We start from the raw sequence: 22,529 nt of genomic DNA on the forward strand, positions 1-22,529 counted from the left end.
ATGTATCTAAGAGTCAAATGTAGCAGAACATTTCTGTGAAAAACTACAGAGCATCAATACTCACTATTTTTATTTTGTAACAATCCACATTTGCTGTTTTTAATAATTTTATTATTTTTTTTTATACAGTATTGAAACAAAAATAATGTGGTGCATTCACATTTTCCCAAGGGATTCTTTGCAAGTTTGATCTCTACAAGGGTAAAACAGTGAAAAGCTTGAAGCTGGATCCATCCATATTAAAACTCACAGGGAATAGGAAGACTGGGCCTGATTTAAAAATCATCTACAAGTTTTGATGGATTTTTTTTCCTGCGCTGACATTTTCTTCCCACATTTATGCGTTTTACTGTGTTTTTGTAAGGGAGGATGAATCAGGTTCCCAGCATTTGTCTTTAAAAGAAACTTCCAGTCCATGCGTAACAACAGTCCAAAGAAAACAACAAATCCCGCCCCCGCCCCCCCAATCCAGTCTCTTCCTCCTCTCATCCACAGTTCATCTTCTATGCAACGTAGGTGTACACTTTGCGATCTTCTGGCGTCCTTGCCAAGTATTCTCTTTCTATTAGTCCTTCTATACGCTTTTTAATTACAACAGGGCTCGGAAGAAAACGTGCTCGGAGCTGCTGAGTTACCTGAAAACACAAAGTCACAAAATGTTAGAAAAAGGCACATTATCAACATAAAATTAGCCTTTTAAAATTACATTTCTCTGCAGAACATGGTGTCACGATAATAAATATTTAGAAAATGTTGGGATCAAGAAATGGATAATTACTGGATTCAAATTGCTGTCCATTAAAAGACCAAAATGTATATTCTCGTGGAGTTCCTTACCTCCGCCACCAGGACATTGTGCTGCATCTTCTTCCTCGACTTCATGATTCGGACAATGGCTGCCTCAATCTCATGCTTCCTGTCATCATCCACTTTCTGCCGCGTCTCCTTCCTTTCAGGGTCTGATTCACCTTGTTTAGCAGCAACTGGGAAAGAAGGACACAGGAACAAGATAAGTTGTAATGTAGTAAATCTCTCAAGGTGCTGTTTTATATCAGCAGAAAGAAGGAGTCCCAACATGATACTGGGGGATTCAGTTCCTATTCTGAGCTCAAGGCGTATCTACTGCCGTCCACAAGGTACTGAAACTGCAGTTACTGAATGCTAGTGAGATAACTTATGATGATCAACTTTTATAATCACAGTAGTAATGACCCATTTAGCAGTAGAAAGAAGGCCATAGTATCAGGTTTCAGATTTCCAGAACTCCAGAAATGAAACCTGATTGAAAATACAGTCAACCGTTTTAGATAGAAAATGGCCCACAATTGAGGCGAGACTTCTTTTTGTAGTGACGGGTTAGATGTGGTATACAAGAACTTTGCCCACCTGTCTGTATTTTGACTCTGTGCAGTTTGGAAGTAAACTGATCATTAACTGTAAACACGTGGCCGCTCTCAATCTCCTTAGATTTTGGCTCCTTGGTGAGAACTCTCTGCGTCGGCTTCCCGCAGGCCAAAGACTGCAACGCTCGCACTAACTCCCGCTCAGGAATATCCGTTTCCTGTTGGATCTCCTTTAGACGGGGACAGAATAGGCGATAAGGTTGTACAAAAAAGGGGGGGGGGGCACATATTATTGTAAAATTCTGTCCTCAGAAGGATGCGTGCAAGTCATACAGTAATCAAAATAGCCTTCACGGACAAAAAGATCAAATGGAAGAGTGAGATTAAGATAGCAAGTTAAAAGGTGCTTCACTGTGTCCCCACCTCGAAAGTGCACTTTTCTCTGTTATTGAAGAGCATGAGGATGGTCATCTGGAAGGTGGAGACCTGCAGTATGTGCTTCCGGGTGTTGGAGCCTGTCACCTGAGCCCCTCCCACACCCACCTCTGAACCGTCCTCCTGCAGATGAAGTAGAAGGTAAGGTGAATTGAAACTCTTTAACTTAAAAAATTATACTGAACAGCAACATTGTATCTTGAAATATGTGGTTTCTGATAAACGAGGCAAATGGCATTCTGCGTCTACCTTTTTAATAGCTCCATAGAAAGTTGCGTTTAGGTCTGCCCCGCCCATATGGTGTTGCAGTGTGAGCTGTCTACCACTGTGCTTAGCGAGGTAAAACCTGTAGAAGAAAAGCCAGGACCATGTTCTTTAGAAACCACACAGAGCCACGCTGAGCCTCCCTGTGTATAGTAAAACATTGGAGTGAATTTAAGAGCATTACCTTCTAAAGACTTCAAAGGCGTGTCTGGGAGAAGGGGGGATGGTGCATTTGGGGGTTGCCGACTGTGTAGGCCAGTAACCAGTAGTGAGGACTCTTACTGTGAGGTCCACACCACTTAGAGATGCCTGAAAGAGATGCATAATATACATTTTATTAGGGGTGTAAAGATTCACCGTTACAGATCGGTATCCGGCCGTATTATCACAGATATGACTGCAACGATACACAGACCCCTGGATCGGTCTAAATGGACCAAGATCGGGCCAATGGCCCGGGTCTAACATCACGAATCGGTCTACCGAAGCTTTGCGGTCAATCCAACAAAGCTGCTGTGGTGTGCGCAATGCGTTTGGAAGAGACTGCTGTGCGTTTGTGTGACGGAGACAAAAGCCTCATCATTTGTGCGATTAAGGACTTGGTCATTCATGTTCATTCAAGCGCCTTTGTTTGGGTTTGCAGAAGAAACGTGCCGACTGCGAGGTTTCGTTTTTTGGAGTTAGCAGTGAAAGAGGAATACATCGGAGATATTGTAAATTGTACTAGCTGCGGTCTGGGACTCATCCATCCATGTGTGTGTTCATAAACATCTGAGTAAACTGATGTTCAGTACATTAGCATAGCCGCATGCTAACACTCACAAGAGTATTATTGTGCTCATGTGTGTTCTCACTCAAAATGGCTGTGTAATGTGGACCTATGTTTGAGTTACTGTCTCTAAGATTACAGCAGCAAGGAGGCAGTTTCATTTAATATGGAGCTGATATGGATGATTATTTGGCTATAAGTAGCTGGCTAATTAAGTTGAAGTTATACTATTAGCATGTCCTAGCTTTGCTATATTCCCTGGTCTATTTACAAAATATATATTTGAAGGTAGGCAACGCTTTTATAGAATTGGCTTATTTTAATTTATAATGGGAAAGGAATGCGTTTACTTTAAACGAATATTAACTGTATATCAGATTGAATTGTATATCATCAAATCGCACCGAATCGCTTCAACATTGATTCGATTTGAATCGTTCCATATTAAAATGTATCGTCCCTGAACCGTATCGTAGCCCATGCATCTAGATACGTTTCGGATGGTCTTATAAGAGAGAGATACACACCCCTACTTTTTATATAACATGACATAACAGTTATTACTCTCCATTGCAGAATAATTGGTACACAACATTCACACAACATTCTAATATAAAAAGGTATATCTTTAAAGTACTAATGATTAAAGACCTACTTCCAATCCTGTGCTTCAAATGTTCTTCCTTCAAACAAATGGATCATGAATTGTACTTGTATTGAGTTCATGCTTTTACACGTGCCTTGTTTAGAATAACTAGTGTTTGGTTTCTCTGAAAAGCCGTATGACTGCCTTACCGACGTGGTTTGTATGTGTTGCCTGAACTCATCCATGGTAGTGTTGGAGATGCTCATGTCTCTAAACATCCCTTCCAGTTTCGAGGTGAACTGACAGCCACATTCTGTCTGCAAAGGAGAAAGACGGAATAGTGAGTTGAAACTGCTGACGGGGACTTAGACAGGGCGACGACAGGGCAACCTGAGCAGAAAAGAAGAAATAATCTAACAATTGTATTTGTCATAGGGATGGCACGAGAACCAATACTTCGGTACCAACTTCAGGGCTCGACATTAAGGCTTATCCACTTGTCCGGGACAAGTGGACTTTTTGTAGGGCAAGTGGAAGAGAAATTTACTTGCCCCACTGGACAAGTTAAAACTCAAACAAAATAAAATGGCATGTTACTTCACGTTATGTGCCACTCATTACGTCTATGTTACCGATTTGAAACGAATACAAACCTCAGCTCCGCGACTTGCTGGATTAAATATCAGGTAATAATCAACTGTAAAGTAGCTACATCTTTTGAAGGATCCCTTGGTAAATCAGCACCTGCCGGGTAGGAAGTGAAATTGTATAAAAAAAATTCAATAAAAAGTTAACACCAACATTTAGTGGCAAAATCCATTGTTATGTCTACAAAATTATTTTAGATATAGTGTAAGTTCAAGTCACCACTACCTCTGGTCAAAATATTGACTTAGTATCTCATTATATTGACTCAGTATCTCAGAATATAAAAACTAAGAGTCTCAAAGTAATGAGTAAATTTGAAATATTCACTTAGAATCTCAATAACTTAGTATCTCAATATATTCACTTAGTAACTCAGAATATTGACTAGGAATCTGAAAGTAATGACAACCTTTAAAATGTTCACTTAGAATCTCAATAACTTAGTATCTCAATATATTGACTTAGTAACTCAGAATATTGACTAGGAATCTGAAAGTAATGACAACCTTTAAAATATGAATAGAGAAATTTAGAATCTCAATATATTAACTTCTGCACACCGGCGTGCAAAGTATAACTTTGTATTATGGAGTCTGGAGATCCCTTTTTCTTGTTGAATGGGAAATCTATTCTTGGGACACGTTTGTTTCTACCGTTTCAAATGGATTTTATTAATGTTGATAGAGTTTGGATGCTTTCAACGGTTTGTTTGAATTCTGCATTAGCAAAACACAAAAAAGAATGTATAAAATAATAAATCTTTACCCGGACAAGTGACTTTTGTGCATGGACAAGTGAAACGTAAATGTATTTGTCCAAAGGACGTTTTTGTAAATCACACACTCCTTGCCCCCTCCACACCATAACAGAAAGTTGAAACTAAAAGAAAACACTGAAAGATGAGTGACAGGACGCTACCCCCCCTCCCCCCCAATATTTAAATAAAGGTATTTCTTTTTTTTCCTCTTTTTTCATACACCGTGGTATCAACTTCAGTATCGAGTATTGTGTACTTTTGTTGGTGATTCTTTGCATCGTGACATCCCTAATTTGTCACATGAAATTGTACAAGGTCAAATTCCAGTGAAATGTTATCCCATCAGCTCCTTAAATGGCAAGATTCTGCAAGATTCATCATTAAGCAAGAAGAGTCACCTGGATGAATGGCAATGGCAGTAAGTAGGGATACACATAAACATCTGTATTCTAAACTTTCTAATGTATTATTTTATTTTTTACCTTGAGCTTGGAGATCATGTTCTTCTCTGAGTCGTCTGAAACACTCTTGTTGCTGAGCAGCCTGCGGCCCAGATGCTGCTTGTAGTACCTTTCAAACACATCCTTCTCCTGCATAAACAAAAAAACCATGACTACCTCCACCTCATGTTCTGTACATACAGGTAAAAAAAAAAAAAAAAAACTTAAAAAACAGGAAAAAAAAAAAAAAAAAAAAAAAAAAAAAATATGATATTCTTACAGACCATAAAAATATATTCTAAAATATATTTGCTTTGCATTGAAAGAAAATTAGAAGAAGATACCCCTTTGACACCCTTCTTGAGCTTGTCATCAATAAAGAGTGATAGGTACTCTGGGGAGCGGGAGTTGAGGTTGAGGAAATACTCAAAGTCTCCTGCTATGGTCTGTTTGAAGAGTCTATCATTGTTGAAAGACTCGAGGAGGAAACGATCAAATCGTGTCTTGAGGTCTAGCAGTCCCTGTTGAGGAGGCAATTACAAAGAGGTGATATAATCTATAACACATTTCTCTCCTAATCACAATTTAAATTACACTGTAATAACAAGCAGTGCCTCATAATCAAAAGCATTATGGGTACAGCAATCAAAACCAGCTATTAAGTAAACCCAACAATAAACTAATAGGTTTTCTTAAAAGGAATAATATGCAGTGTCATCCTAAAAAACAACATAGACTAACACAAAAGTAATTCCTCTCAATAATCACTTATGACCGACTAGATGTGCGTGGTGGTGTCTGCATCTGCAGAGACCCTGCACTGTATTTTCTCTTTTCTTCTCATCTTTCAGTGTGTGAGACATTTTTGGGCGTCAACACTGGGGTACAAGTTTAACTGACACAGACACACAGAAACAGACAGGATGAATCTCTGCAGTCACTAATTATCCGGCAATGTGGCATCATCCCATGGATGTGTGGGTGCATTTATTTGTGCTTTAGAACATAACCTCCGTGAAGCAATTCAAAAATATTGTTTTATTTCTGAGTCACTGCTTCGTATGGCACACCCCCTTTTCATGCACTCTCTAGCTCGCTCGACAACCGAGTGTTAGAGCGACGCAGCATCTGAGGCCACCTACGTCACGACATTACCAGAAAAATCAATCCAATATGGCTGCCTTCGCAAGCGACGGGAGTTCACACATGGAACAACTTTCAAGTTAGCTAAACCAAAAAAAAATAAAAAAATAAAAAAGTGGCAAACCTCCTTTGCTTGTTGTAACATTGTAAGGATATGATAATGAAGAAAATCTTTGATCTTTAGACTGTGCTTTGTGCACATTTTCTAACTGCGTCACTGCCCAATTGTGTAACATTAATGTCACAGCAGGCAAGGCAATAGAGCTCCATAGTGTGATTCCAGAAGTGAAAATCCCATTTTCAGAATCCAGATATTGATTATTAAAGATTCTTTTTCACACATTTTAGGCCTTTATTTCCATAGGACAGATGAAGGCATGAAAGGGTAGAGAGAGGGGGAATGACATGCAGCAAAGGGCCGCAGGTCGGAGTCGAACCCGCGGCCGCTGCTTCGAGGAGTAAACCTCTATATATGTGCGCCTGCTCTACCAACTGAGCTAACCCGGCCACCAGATATTGATTATTAGCCATAATGTCTTAACCATCCAAATTAGACTTACCACGAGCTATGGTATTGTGAAATGACAGTATATGCTTCTGTAGAAGCCACACATTTGTATATCAACCTTGCTTTAAGAAAAACAATGTCATGGAGAAGTACTATACTACCTAAACAATCCTAAACCTAACAGCGACTTCTGATTGGTGGAGCTTGCTGTTAACATGGGAATGTTTACCACACCCACTAACAGCTAATGAACTGCTACCACTATATACCACTAACTATATGATCGTTATGTACACATTCTTGTACCTTTGCCCTTTTTTTCCCCTTTCGCTAAATCAAATGTTTTATGCTCATGATTCATCTCATAATTGGTTGGCTTGGTTGCAGACTAAAAACACTTTCTATGCATTTTCTGGAACATCAATGGAGTAATTAAATGGGGAAAATCACTTCCAGAACTGTTCAAAAGGTGGGCGGTCACCGTTAACCCTTTAATGTAAGCTGCTACCTCTTTTCGCGAGGGTGTCGCAGCTGTTTATGTGAAGTGCCCTAAACTGGTAAATGTAATTACCTTTATTCATGATTAAGTTAAGGCTAATGCACAGTCATAATATCTGCATGATGTTAAGTCAGCTAATGAAATGGCAAACTTGTATTAGCTGAACTTCTACAAATATCTCAAGGTATTAAGGTAACGCCAACTTAAAATAACGTAAAATGTTAGCGGTGTTCTTAAAAAAATAAAACTATTTGGAGCATTTCTTTTGTAGCTTTACAAATAAACCTACATTATACGTTTGGGTAATGTTTGTGAATTTCAAGTTGGCAACTCAGTGAAGTCAGTCTGTTTTCTAAGATGGGGAATTTAATTGTATAAAGCTGGCCAAAGATGTGTGGAGGTGGCCGTCAATGCAGGCAGAAGGAGCATAAACAGCCCTGACAAAGTGCACCCCCACTCCAACATAAAAAACTAGCTGAAGTGAACTACCCTTCCAAACTTTCCCAGAGGAGAAACCCAGGGCAGTCTGGAAGAAATGAGACTACAAATTATTCATGAAGTTGAGAAAAGAGAGAGGAACCAATTGTTGATAGAAAAGGACCTTAGCCCTTCATGGCCAGAAGATCCCTCAGGAAAACCCATTGATCAAGGACTTCCAAGAAAAATAGCCAGCCCTCAGATTGAATTGCAGGTAAAAAAAAAAAACAGACTCTCTCAATCCTTTCCTGCACCTCTTCACACATTTTTCTCAGTATCCCCTCTATTCTGACCATACTGTATCTCTCACCCCTTTTTTGTAAACAATGGTTACCCTTTAACCAGAACACCACTCTAGGTTATTATGAGTGGTAGAATCTTGTCTGAGGCCATTGTCAGAGTTCCAGCTTTTCTTTCACCGGTCTTCATATTGTTCAAATAATGGCAGAAAACATATCCACCTTTCAACCTTTCCACAACTTGCTTGCAAACTTTGCCTCCCTCATTGAAACAATGTTGTCGTTCTACAACCACAAATTCAGCTTTATGTGATAGTTTGGATTCCTTCTTAAATAGTTGTATTTGTTATTCCTTTTGAGTGTATTAGATCCTCCAAGTTTTACCCGTCAAGTTCTTCCCTTAAGGGAAAACCAGAGCTTGACCAGTGATGTGCTGCTCTAAATAAAGTAGATATAGACCTGCAAAGAACACAATTTTAGGTAGTGACCCACAGCTAAAAAAATATGTTTTAAGGTTGCACTACAACACAGAATTGTCACTGAATGTTTATTAATGCTTTTTTCTAATCCCCTTGCTCCAAAATGGCAGAACTACTTTGTTTGCTCCAGTTGCCACTATATCACCACGCGGCAGCGCTTAGGTCCCATATTCATACGCTTACCGGGTGTTTGAAATAAACATACTATGCTAATTTCCGCTGTGTGGTGCAACACGAGGGATGATAAGATTATCCATGATACAATAACAAATGTGTGTTGTCCATCCCTCAAATTTTTTTTACAGCTCTGGGTCGCTGCTGAAAATGGTGTTTGCTGGTCCAGATTCACATCATTCATTTTAGAGCAGTACTCTAAGGGGCTGGGTTTAGGAAAAGAAGAAAGCGACGGTTGAGTTTAGGAAACGGGACTCAAAGGAAACGTGACACGTGGGACTTGATCCCTGGTCTCCTGGGTCAAAGTGTTTGACCCATCCACCACCCTGACCAACCTCCCTACGCGGATTTTTGCCCTTTCATACTACTCGCTACGGCGTAAACTGACACGCAATCGCAAGGTAATGTAAGTCAATGGAGGCCAAACAGCGTTGATAAACACGCCAAAAAGCGAGTATGCACCTTGATAACATGCCAATAATGGCATACGAATTGGCGTGTCATACATATACGCCACTTAATGACATCAGTCTGATCGTTAAGAGTTATGGCGTTGAATAATTATAGTAACATAATACTAATTCCTTCGGTTTCAATAGACTGTCATTGGTGCTCGGTCCTTAAAGATGTCACAGAAGTTGACCTTGGGATATAAAATGTCATTACTCTCATTACCATTGTTCAGCACTTTGTAAACCTTTGTTTTTTAAATGTGCTATATAAATAAAATGGATTGGATCAATCAATCAATCAAGCGTATGTGTCCCACGAAGTGTCCCTCGACTCATCATGAAGCAGAACGTGGGGGAAATAATATTCCTCAGTGCATATTTCAGGTGGAGGAACATCACTGACACGCATGTTGCTTTTGTGAGGGTGGTCATCGAGAGCACTACTAGCACTTTTATTATTTTAGGTTAAGTTTTTGTAGGTCTTTACAAACGGGGATTTATGTCTTAATTTATGTCTTTTGATTGATTTCTTGTTTAAATTGTTATTTTTATTGATTCGTTCAAGTTATTTATTGACTTTATTGTTTTATATTTAATTTGCAGTTTAATGGCCACGGCTGATCATTTCTATTGCTGTGTTAAGAAATCAAGCTAAACGTTTTACATTAAGTACTTCAAGATGATCAGTTCCTGTCAACTTGTTCCTGTGTGTCTGACATACAGATACACATTCACACTCAACACCCACGCACTTGCACAGAGATATACATAAACCGCCCACATTCAAGTAACATATAAAGTTGTGTTGTTCAACCAGCATACCTGGATATAGTCGACAGGGTTCTTGCCCTCTCCCTCTTCTGACACCAGAGCTTTTCCTTGCTCCCTCAAGTAAGAGCTCATACACTCGCACATCGTTTTCAGGCCATTTGGCACACGACTAAACAGCTTGTACATGCATGCCAGGTCTGAGAGGGAGACATGGTCGGGGGAAATTATGAGAAACAAACTACTACAAAAAACTACTTTGCAATTCTTAATTTTGAAATAAAAATGCAATTCTTTCATTGAATTTGGCAAAAGCTTTTACCTTCTGTCTTGCCGTTCTTGAGCATATGAACCAGGCCAGAGTTCTCCATCTCCACAATGGTCTTCATGTGTTTAGAAATTAGCTCCCTTTCCACCACCTTGACAATGGGCTCCTCTGTAGTCTTGTCGAGGCAATGCATAACTCGCTCTATCTCTTCATTGATTCTGGCCTCTACCTTCTTAATGTAGACACTGGCACTGTTTTCTGCTAGGAACTTTTGGCTCTCCATCTGAAAGAGCATATATTGTGCATTTGTTTTATTAAAAGATTTTGAGTGGCTACAAAAACATAAGACATCAAGAACCTACCAAAGACTTACCTGGAAGAATTCCGCTGACATATCTAAGAAAGGACCCTCAAAGTCTTCCTCATATACAGACCTGCCATCCAGGCCAAGAATCATCAGCATCTGGCAGGCGTTTCTGATGGCGCCCCTGCAACGGATGACAAAAACACCAGGGCTTTCATATTAGCAATTATTAAAAATAAAAATACATTGCAACACAAAAAAAAGCAACAAAAAGTAAATGCATGATTGTGCCATGATAGTTAACTTGCTGCATGTCACCATCCTGGAGCAGGCCCACAGTTACAGCAATCCTTCAGATCAAGCCGTGAAGTGCTACTCCTGCATACCTGTCTACAACCTCTCCCTTCCTCTCACGAGCAATCATGTCCAGTAACGTCTGTCGTAGATGGTCTCGAATGCAGCCGTAGCGCACCACCTGGTCCCTGAATATGATGAGGCCGAGGTTGTACACATTCTCCACATTGTTTTGTTGAACATAGACCCGGTCCTGCGAGATAAGAGAATGAGGTTATAAAAGACATTGAATACTGTATGTATGTAAGAAGTACTATGGCCCAAACTGACTCAATTACATTCATTTAAAAGCACAGTAACTACTGTATAGAGTACACAGTTTTAATGAGATGTATTCACCCACTCTCACTTCACAAGTCTGTATTTTAAGTAGTTTGTATGCTGACCAGTGTTAACAAAACCACATCCACTGTGACCCAATGTGTTGCAAAGTACCTTTAACTGGTGCTAGATATGCCAGCAAACCTTTCATTATATACTATACAATCCTACTGACAGGATGCAAAGAAAGCTTTTATAAAGTTCATTAGAACATCAGGCCAGAAACACACCGCCGTGAAGCCGAGCTATTTTCATTTCGGCGCCCACGGCTATTCGCGGGGCTTCAGCGTGTAGTGTGTTCCTGGCGTCTGAAGACATGACCGGTACGTGTCTTAATTATTCCTAGAAAACACAGGGTCACGACATAAGCCCCTTCCAGAAAGCATAAATATTCAAGGGGGATGTGAGTGATTAAAATATATACAATGCATCACAGTATCAAGATTTGACATTACAAATATCTAGAGTGACAAATATAAGCCAGTGCAGAATTAGAGGTGGTGGTTTCTACTAGACTTCCAGGATATTTCGTGGCATCATAATGCGATATGCAGGGCTGTTGTGCAAAAAAACAAGAGTTTAGTCCTGCCAATTTCCAAAAGCCCGTTTTATGAGCTTATAGGGTTTGGTTCGGATGCCTCTTTTTTCTTCTTCATTTGAATAGTGAATGAAATTGCATTTCTTAGATTACATCCTAAATAAAATGCTATATATAAAAAATTAGATATGGCAGGTAACAGGTAAAATGTACATCACCCTACGTCTCCTAGACAAATAAATAATGTCTCCAGGGCCTAAAGAGAGGCTGTGGCTTCCAAAAAGATAAATACACAGGGTGAGAACAGCAAAGTCACACTTGCTACATCTGTCTGGCTCTCCTCTAGAGGTCAGCAGGCTGCTCTCATTGTATATATGTAGTGAGTCTGCTGTAGTTAAACACCAGAAAGCCAACTGTCCGGGGTAAGAACAGAACAGGAAAAAGGAGAGTGCAGAACAAAAGAACCCCAGGAGAGCTGTGTAGTCTCTGTACTGACTGTGTAATTGTTTAGCCTACACTTGCGCCTATCATCGAGGGCTCACTTACTCACACACACCCCCACAAACATTTTGGACTTGCTGCTAAAGTAAATCAACTAGTCCTGCCAGTTTTCCAACACAACAAATAAATACAGCAACAGAAGCTCAATGTTAGGACCACAAATAAAACAGCAACTTACAAACTCCAGAATAGGATGTAGGTTGGTCACAGTTTGAAACAAAAAGGCTATTTCTTCAAAAGCACAACATTATTCATGACAGGGGACAAGCACAAATGATCTCCTTGCAGAGGCAACATAACCCATAGGACAAATATAATTATGGTCTCACTGACAAAACAAAAACAAAGTAACATCCATCACGGCATTGTGCAATGTTAAATATCTTTGTACGGTTATTAATCTACAACTACAGAACGATTCATAAGAAATGAGTATGACAAGAGAGCACAACATCCTATTTACCATGTACATGAGGATGTCTCTGATCATAACCATGGCAGTCTGATGGTCATTCCAGGCCTGATTCAGTGTTTGCAGAAAGTTATTATTTAGAGAGTTTAAGACATCTTCCCGTACCTGAAAATACAGATTGACAAAATTGAGGTCACATCAAGTTATTTCTGATGTGACTGATAAACAACAAGGACAAAAATTATTTAAAGGGGAGAGGGGAGTTTACAACAGCTGGACCTCATAGCGGTCTAGAAATTTAGTATACAAAGTCCATTAAGTCCATTTAACCTTAGTAAAAGATGGGTGTATAAGCTTGTTTATGTTATTGTTAATATAATCAAACATCACTCAAACATGTTCTTTGCTATTAAAAGTTTCACTTTTTTTTTTTTTTATATCTATAAAGTGACAGTAGCCCAAAAAATAAATGGAAACTTGAAACAAAGACACAATAGCAATTAATTATCATTGATTATCTCACATTTCAATGTTTCTCATCTCTTTTCTGTTAATGATTTTCATAAAAAGAGCTGCATTAGCAAGGAAAATGTTTACTTTGTTGATGAGGTGCTCTGTGACGACCTCCCTCAGGCCTGTGTAGAGCTTTTCCCCATGCTTGTGGAGCACCATGGTGTAGGCATTCCTGTACAGCTCCTCAAAGCTTAACCCACTGTTATTCTTCCTCTGGATCTCCTGGATAGCATTCTTTAGAAGGTCCCAGATGTTGTTCACATACTTCTCATCCATTGTCATCTAGGGAGGGACAAAAAGAGGAGTGCGTTTACCTGAAAAATGTCTATTCTTCATTATTTTTTACATGGTATAAGTAGATGACAACAGTAGTGTCAAGGATTAATGTGTGAAATACAATTAGATACAAAATTATAGACTACTTGTAAAAAGGACACATATGCATAATACAGGTCCAGTATATGCTCTACATTGTTAATGACCAATGGTATTGCAGCTTTCTAAAGCTATGTCCACGCCATCTTGGCAGTGCCTGACGTCGGCTAATCCAAAAATGGGCAAAGAGGTGCAGCGTGGATGGAGGTGAGGCGGGCTGAATGAAGCCTACAGTCTATGCTCACTTCCTGTGGCAGCAGCCCACCTGTCATTCAAAGCAGAACGCTCTTAATTATGGCTAACTTTAAGCCTGAATATAATTAAAACGTAAGTTATAACCCCCCCTCTAATACATTTGACATGAAGCTAATTAAAGTCAGTAAGCCAAGGCAAAGTCCCTGGGTCTAAACTTTTCTTCCAAACTGTAGCTCCAAAGCTGTAAAGAGAATGAATGAGAAGATAGAGAGCAGCCGTGAAGTGTGTCAAACGTCTCTACCACCTTTGATGGGTTAAACTTTCCAAATAATCATCTCTAACTACACTTAACTTTCTAGTATTTTCAACAAGTCAAAAGGTAAGCATGAAATTATTAATTTTAAATCATAATATTTTGTTGTTTCTGCCTATCTGTTGGGTAGAATAAAATTTTTTTTTTTTCTTTTTTTTTTTTTTTTTTTTTCCATTTTTTCTTTTTTTTTTTTTTTTTTTTTTTTCATAAAAATATCTCACCACTTCTTTAACTCACTTCTTAAAAGTGCTCATATTAGGCTCATTTTCATAACTGTATTTAGAGGTTACATCAGAACAGGTTTACATGGTTTAATTTTCAAAAAATGCCAAACATTTTTTGTACTGCACATTGCTGCAGCTCATCTTTTCACCCTGTGTGTTGAGCTCTCTCTTTTAGCTACTGAGTGAGGCATCGCACTTCTGTTCCATCTTTGTTGGGAGTCACACATGCGCAGTACCTAGGTAAGGACTTCTAGCCATTAAGAAGCAGAGTATGAAGGTGTGCCACGCTGGCAGCTAGGCGAGCATTATAACGTGTGTTAAAAAGTGACGCACATTTGTCAATGAAGTAAAGGCTGGACTGCAATAGAGCTGTTTGGAGCAGTTTGTGAACAGGGTTTTCTGTTGGAGATGGTAAGTGACTTTGGGCTTTTTCACTTTGTAAGACTATAACATGCACAAAAAAGATAAACACAATAAAGGAAAGGGAAAAAGCATAATATGAGCACTTTAGAGTCGATCATGAACCTGAGAAGAACTTGACCAGAAGGGAAGCCGTTCGGTGCCAGATGTGACTGATGACCTGCCCAAATTCCAGTTCAAATCTAATTATTATCCTAGTCAGAGTTAAGAGATAACAGGATCAGTATGTCTCAATAGCTACTGGAAATACATGAGCTGTAATGGGATCAACTGGTGATGGTCAAACTGGTGTTGCACTTGCTCTTAAACTCAACATCTGAGCAAGGATAAAGTGTGTTCAATCACTCATCTGCTCACTGACTCATTCTGCAGGACACCCACTCATAATTCTGGATACCCAACAGATGAAAAAACATTTGTCTGTGTTTCACACTAGCAACCTCAAAAAGGAATGGAAGGATGTTGCAAGGGCAAGGGATTCCCTGCTGGCTTGCTGTGATTAAACCCTGACAGCTTTCCCTGTCAGATTACAAGGTTCAGGGTGATACCTGTTTCTCATAAGCAAGGGCTAGGCAAGTTAGAAACGACTGCATATCCCAAAACATGACAACTGCACTCATAACATTGACTAATTGAGTAAGTGAATATGTAATTCAGCCCAGTGATAAGCAGATGTTGGTGAATTAATTTTGACAGTGGTATTAGTAGGTTGCTAGGTTGACGTCAACAACATGAACTAACGTTAACTTACTCAAGTTACCGTAGGCATGTTTACTGTTAACGTTTGTCTCACGTTAGGCTGAAGTTGCGTTAGCTCTCAAGCTAACACAGACTACGTTACATGATAATGTGTTAATTGCCATCTTTAACAGCCAAAAGAGCTCGCCGTTACCATACCGGTGGCGTAATGATACTTGCTGACTGATTGCAACTTGGCTAGCGTTAAGTTAGCTAACCTTATCAGGCCTGCTACTTAGCTAACGTTAGCTACCATTTGCTAATATGTCACTAACGAAGTTTTCTTATGCTAACATCAGTTCATGTCAAACGACGATAGCATTTTCAAACCAAGAAGCTAACTAACGTTAGCTAAATAAACGTAACTGATACCATAGCTAGCTAATGTTCTTCGGGTAATATGTCCAGCTAATAGCAATTTTCACCTGACAATGACATGTTTTTCTCGTTTGACCAGCTAGCTAGCAGGCAGTTGCTAACATAGAGACCTGTCATCCCCGACCCCGGCACTCGAGACCCATAGTTAGCGTCTCAGTTCTCACAGAGCAGGAAAATACTTACAGGAAAGGCTCGTATCCTCATCTTGGTGTCCTTCTTGGTGCCGCCTTTGAGGTTGGACATGATTAGTTAGAACGACTTTCGTTTCTAAGTTGACTTTAAGACTACATGAAAGGCAGTTGCTAGTTTGTTTTCTACGCAAGGAAAGCAGCAGAGAAACTCAGCGACCTCCCCTTCAGGAATTAGGTCGGTCTGTTATGTTGTTGTCACTCGCTCTCTTCTCAGTGGATTTTGGCTAATGTTAGCTTGTATGCAGTGATGGCGGACGGCTGTACTCCACTGCGCAACGCCAAAATCTCGCGAGAATAAAGTCACTACTGTCAGGTGCATTCCACAGGTTAACTGCTCACTCATATCATAGCGGTTATATTGACATTAGCTAACGGTTACATTTGATAATATTAGTGTAACAGTACAGCGACAAAATACATAAACAGCACACATATTTTACAGGGAAGCGTTCAAGTGGTTTGTGTTATCATTGTGAGGTGTCAGAAACTGTAGAGCATGTGCTTGTTAGTTGCAGGACATATGTATCAGAGATAAAGGACATGTTGGACGAAAGGAAACGATTTGGATAAAAGGTGCAGGAGTAAAGAACGTGGTGAAAGTGGACAAGACCGAACATCCTCGGTCAGCTTTGAGAACAGGAGAAACATTTCACATACTGGACTGTAGGAGGTAATTAGCTTCAGAAGATGGCAGTAGTGCAATATTAAGGATGAAAGCTGCAGTTAAAACTCAAAGAAGAAGAAGAAAATAACTGGTTCAACTTAAAAAGTTGCATTGAAAAAAACGCACCGAGGGCATAACACAATTTTATTTCGTGACAGTGATAACCTACACAATTTTGTGCCAATTAACAGAGTTTTAGACCAGGCCGCCAACCCAAGAGCTGGAACTGTTTTAACAGAACCTACGTTACACGACCACTCTCTGTGCCGGTGTCAGATACAGTTCAACACTATGCTAATTTTCATCTTTTCTGTTTTCCAGTCCACCGCTCACTTTTAGAATTGCCCAACTGCAAATTCCGATGATTGACCAACGGCTGGAAGATGGAATATCTTCTCACTGTCATGACGACGCTCTCTGAATGAGATAAAGACAAATATTAATAACAGCAAATTGGTGAGTCCATGGAAAACCAAGACACTTAAATAGATTTTTTTTTTTTTAAAGCAAAATGGGAATATTAGGCTATCAGAATGTTAAACCAAGAACATACATTAGAGTTGCTACAGTAAAGCCACACAGTTAATTACCACACCCTATCATGTTAATAGAGCTGCAAAGATTAGGCTAATTGATTAGCTAGTTGTCAACTTTTAAATTAATCGCCAACTATTTTGACAATCGATTAGTCGGTTTGAGTAATTACAAAAGTAAAAATTCTTTGATTCCAGCTTCTTAAATGTTAATATTTTCTAGTTTCTTCTCTCCTCTGTGACAGTAAACTGAATATCTTTGAGTTGTGGACAAAACAAGACATTTGAGGACGTCATCTTGGGCGTTTGGGAAACACTGATCCACATTTTTCACCATTTTCTGACATTTTATAGACCAAACTAATCGATTAATCGAGAAAATAATCAACGGATTAATCAACTATGAAAATAATCGTTAGTTGCAGCCCTACATGTTACAGTCATAGCTTACATAGTGCTAATAAAAAGAAAGTCTAGAAGAACAAAAAAAAGTCTACCTCTGCATTCTGGTGTCATGATGGGAACTGTTGCATTCTTTCGGAGATTAGCTCCAGCTGTCCTCCTCAGGCCTATGTTCTCCAGCTCCAGCTTTCTGATTTCCATCCGCATGGCGCTGATCACCTGTATAAGCCTTTGTTCGCTGTCCATTGTGCTAACTGCACACATTTCTACCCTGCCTGGATCTGCATACAACACACAACTTGACCCCAGCTGACCTGCAAACACAGCGTCTACACATTGGCTATATGTGTAGAAGCCTCAACACACATCAAAAGCAGCGATCTAGTCTGTCATCAGACCATTGATAGTCTACTCACGTGATAGGGACAGAGTTATTTTCTTCTTAGTGATCTGATGCCTACCACTTTCCTTCCTCCTGTTAAATATTCATCTACTCTGTCAACATAAAGCCACAATAGGAACTTGGGAGAGACATAGCCTTTGGTCTCACAGTCTGTGTCAAGGGTGAACTGCTTCTCCTTTAAACTCAGTGTGGCTAAAATGGACAAAGAAGCCACAAAATGGGTTTAGTATGTGAGGTATATCAAAACAGACCTCTCATTTTCCACACCAATATCCTAATTTTGGGGGTCACACTTACCTGCATTCACACAAATCTAAAACTGTACACACAGTTAAACCCATAACACAGTGACAATAAGCGTAATGAATAACCAGATAACTGCTGTGTGATTGTGTTTATTTGTACGTACTTATAAATATTTAATGTATGAGGCTTTATAGTAAGAACATACTGTATGCATCATATGTGCACTGTTTAGAGGAGAAAGTATGAGTCCGTGAGTGCCTTTTTGGTGCTACTCTGCTGCTCTCTAGTGTCTAGTAGTCCTAGCATCATGCTTAAAGAGTAACCTAACACCAAGCAGAAAAGCATTGTTTTACTGACCTCTTCTGGTTGAAATTGTCAAGTCTGTAGGACCTCTACTCTGACAACAACTGTCAGTGTTCACTGAACACACTCTGATTACACTTCTATATCACACCTTCCATATCACTAGATCCACTTTAGATTGCCTTATAAATGTGTCATGGACACATAACGACTTTAATAATAGTCGATTCACTGAGGGGATGGGCTCTTAAAGGTAGTGCTGTACATATTTACTGACAAATGCAAAAGATCATAATATTGCAAAGAGTTTTTTATGCCAGATCTTTTGGGCAGATGATTAGTATCACACACTCATTAATCTGAATCCAACCAGGAGGCTTTGTAGTTTTATATACTGCTGACACTTGAACTTAATGCACCTTCTGATGTAATTATACATATCACCAATGGGTGTTTCTGATTGTCGTTATCAGTGTTTGCTGCAGTGAATCTGTCTTATGACCAAATCTTTGTGTACAGCTTGTCACGACCCAGTTCTGGACCCAAATGCACAACACAACCAGGAGCAGATGCAGGTGTAGCATTTATTAGAAAAGAAAACCCAGGCTTACGTGTAGATGCTGAGCAAGACACCAAACAAGAGTGGAAAACCAAATAAAGATCCGGTAAGTCCAAAACAGCTAAAAGATGCCAAACGATCCGATACAAAAACCAGTAAACAGGGACCAAGCACAAACACTGAACCTAGGACGAGGACCTGACGAAAGACTGAACAGAACAGAGGACATTTTATACAGGGGCAAATGAGCAGGGAGGGAGCGAACAGGTGAAACATATTAGGGACTAATCAGACTCAAACAGGAAACAAAGCTATACAGACACGTGGAACTGAACACTACAAAACAATGCAGGAAATAAAGCATGCAAACATACAAAAATAGGAGCTAGGAAAACGAAACAGTGAACAACTAACAGGGTATCACAAAGCAAGCAAAACACACAGAATTACTTGACAAAATATAACAGGACATAACAAAACTGAAAACCACAACCATGACAGCTTACACTTAGTACCGAGAGGCCTTCAACAACTACTTTGGGGTTGTAAAACGTCTGACATGACTATGGGACTATGTAGACATGCCAATACACCCTTTGTTGCGTCCGGTACCTTTTAATGGCCAGACATTTTGCATGATGCTACCCATGCCTGCAGTACTTGACTTGTCCACTCAGTCTTCATGTTTGGTTCTCTTCCTCTTTAGAATACTTAGGAGGTGAAGCTTGATCACAATGTTTGTTCTCAGCCTAGCCATTGTTCATGTAACAATGATACATTATAGAAAATGACTTACAGTATTGCGTATATATATCAGATAAAAGAAATGCTGTGCGTTGCCTTTCATAAGGTAACATCCTCACTGATATTGACAACAAGAATGGTGTCATGTGAACTGCGGTTCTGGCGCAGGAAGTGTGACAGCTACAATCCCAATGCATGTGTTCAGAGGTCATGTTACTCTTATTGTAGAGGTGAGCTAATTTTATATCGTGGGCAAATGACTCACTAATTACTGAATACACATTACTTCATCCGACAGAGAAAAGATAAAACACACCTTTATCTAATATTTAGTGAGGTGGGAACCCCAAATTGAATTGTCCTATAACGTCACTTGGTGACATTGCAAACAGACCATGTGTAGCATAATATCAAGTTGTCTGTTTGCTTGTGTCATGTTTTGACATCAAGTTACATACTGAGTTCCTCCCATTCCGCAGTGTGGTGTGTAAGCTGTTTGTCTGCTGATAACAACCCCCTTATTAACTGAGAGATAAACTGCATGCTGCTGTAGAGACCGCCAACATAAGATTCTGACAGCCCACATGGCAGAAATGTATTGTGGCTGTGCAAATGAAGACTCTGCTAAGTGAAAGGCGTCTATGTGATGTTAAATTGACTGTGATATATAGTATGTGCGTGGGCACACACAAAGTAATCACTTTCAACCCCAGTAACAATAGCATTAATAAAAAAATAAAAAAATGTTTTTGACGTTTACTTTTGTTTGCCACATAACATATCCAAGATGGCCAGCAGGTGGCGTGTGCTGTAGCGTGAGTTTAACAAATTGGGCCTAATGTAGTCAAGCTTCGCTCCATGTGCAAGCACCTGACATCATCCAGCAGCAGGGTAAACCCAAAGGACAGCAGTATAAAGTGGTGCATTGAAAGCAGAGGTAATTGACTTTTTTTTTGCAAGTGATTACTGAAGCAGAATTTAATACACTGCTTTTGATTTCAGCTCTTTTTATCGCAAACATGACACCAGAGGCTCAGGACAAATGTGGCTCCCTTCAGAATCCTGCACTCATCATTTTAGCCAAGTTGCTTTTGACCCGGCGCCAACGCCACAAAACAGGACAAGTAATTTAATTTGCCACTGCTGCCGACCTTGAAGCAGGGAATGTAGGCTACCAGAATCCCAATAGGGAGGCTTGAAGAAAACGTCCTGGGAGCTGAGAGAGGGGTCAGGCTGTGTTGATTGTAGCATCTCACACAGTCTCCTTAGCTCTACAGGAATACTTTTGTCCTTCAGGTTTGCATAAATAGTATATTTTTAATGTATCAGGGTACTGTGACAGATAAGGTGATGTTACCAATCAATTACTTAACTATAGGTTCACCAACTGTAATTGTCGTTTGCAGATCCCGTGTATCATCATAATCATCATAATGATAAAAATCTTAAAATCCCAGCCAAGGCTAACATTTAAAAGGCTAATACTGTGCTCCAAATCTGGCCCTTCTCATGCCATAATATAAGAAAAATGACAAGTATGCAGTGCTTCCCCAAAAATGTTACCCCCTCAAAGTGGAAAAGAACTGTAGTTGTTGGGGAGTTAACTCCATCATGGCATCTATGATATGACTGGCCGAAACAAAAGTGCACCTACGTAAGCTTTATATGCCACAAACAAGAATACAATTATGACTCACTATGTCACACTGAAGTCTAGAAAGTATCACCTCCCTGTATGAGAGGCGCTAGATAAAACAAATAGCATAGGAGGGCAGGAGAAATGTGGGACACATATGCTTTTATTATGTTATAAATATGCCAAGGATGTCTTTTGGTACTTCTATCTTGTCCCGTTTGCATAACTCAGGTAATATGTGACGTGATATTTTTAATGCATTGGTATCTCTGTTGATTAGATCACATTCCTTAAAAAATGAGCGTGTTTCGAAAAGCCTTGCAGAAAGTTAAAGAATAAGACATTAACTGATCTTTCAGAAATTGCTTGGTCATTTTGTGTCCATGCAGCCATTTTGTCACTGTGACGTGATGATATGACATTAAGAGGTTAGTTAGATCAAATCTAAAATCCCTTAAATGGACAACAAGGGTTCTGTTACTTTGTAACATGTCTTATGTGCAGACACAATCCCATCTCTCATCACCCAGAGGGAACAAATGTGCCAATGTCCACTTCCAGCCTTGTGATGTGATCTAAACGTAATTGCAGTGTCTGTGTGCACTGTCGAGGTGACCACTTACATCACCCCGTTGAAAATATCTTAGGTCAGAATTCAATATTGGTCGTAAAATCTAAATATAAGACCCCAGGGACTAAGCTGTTTCACAGAGCGCTGCGGTAGCTGTCTGGCAGAAACACACAGGGTAATAAGGCTTGAAAGTGGAGGCCTTAGCACTTACGAGAAAGCTTCTGCTATTGAGATTATTAGTGTAATATCTATGAAATGTTGTTTGAAAGGACCTTTGTGCTATGCTATGCTATCCTGTGCTATGTTTTCCAGCATGCCAGTGTTTCAAATAGAGACCTGTAGGTTTTCCAGACACTCTGCACTGTCTTTAATGACATAGCTCATAGCCACTGTCCCATCTAACAGCCTTCATTATGACTCAGTAATCATAGGCTACATTTGT

General features: G+C 39.6%; 1 protein-coding gene and 1 long non-coding RNA gene across 2 annotated transcripts; both read right to left on the bottom strand.

The window, feature by feature from the left end:
* Positions 1 to 89: 89 nt before the first annotated feature.
* On the bottom strand, positions 90 to 16,306 carry LOC120568966 (cullin-3). Its single transcript, XM_039816737.1, has 16 exons — positions 16,019 to 16,306; positions 13,277 to 13,474; positions 12,731 to 12,844; positions 10,940 to 11,100; positions 10,623 to 10,737; positions 10,304 to 10,532; positions 10,036 to 10,181; positions 5,585 to 5,763; positions 5,285 to 5,438; positions 3,607 to 3,714; positions 2,227 to 2,351; positions 2,028 to 2,124; positions 1,767 to 1,901; positions 1,387 to 1,573; positions 838 to 983; positions 90 to 635 (listed from the first exon to the last, which is right to left on the bottom strand). The coding sequence occupies exons 1-16, from the start codon at positions 16,076 to 16,078 to the stop codon at positions 504 to 506; spliced, it is 2,286 nt and encodes a 761-aa protein (XP_039672671.1). The 5' UTR covers positions 16,079 to 16,306; the 3' UTR covers positions 90 to 503.
* A 509-nt stretch (positions 16,307 to 16,815) lies between these two features.
* On the bottom strand, positions 16,816 to 19,568 carry LOC120568967. The gene is made up of 3 exons (XR_005640814.1): positions 19,189 to 19,568; positions 17,721 to 17,939; positions 16,816 to 17,107 (listed from the first exon to the last, which is right to left on the bottom strand). It is a non-coding gene; the product is annotated as an uncharacterized LOC120568967 (long non-coding RNA).
* Positions 19,569 to 22,529: the final 2,961 nt, after the last annotated feature.

This window comes from Perca fluviatilis, chromosome 11 (genome assembly GCF_010015445.1).
Source record: "Perca fluviatilis chromosome 11, GENO_Pfluv_1.0, whole genome shotgun sequence".
Classification (NCBI taxonomy): domain Eukaryota; kingdom Metazoa; phylum Chordata; class Actinopteri; order Perciformes; family Percidae; genus Perca; species Perca fluviatilis.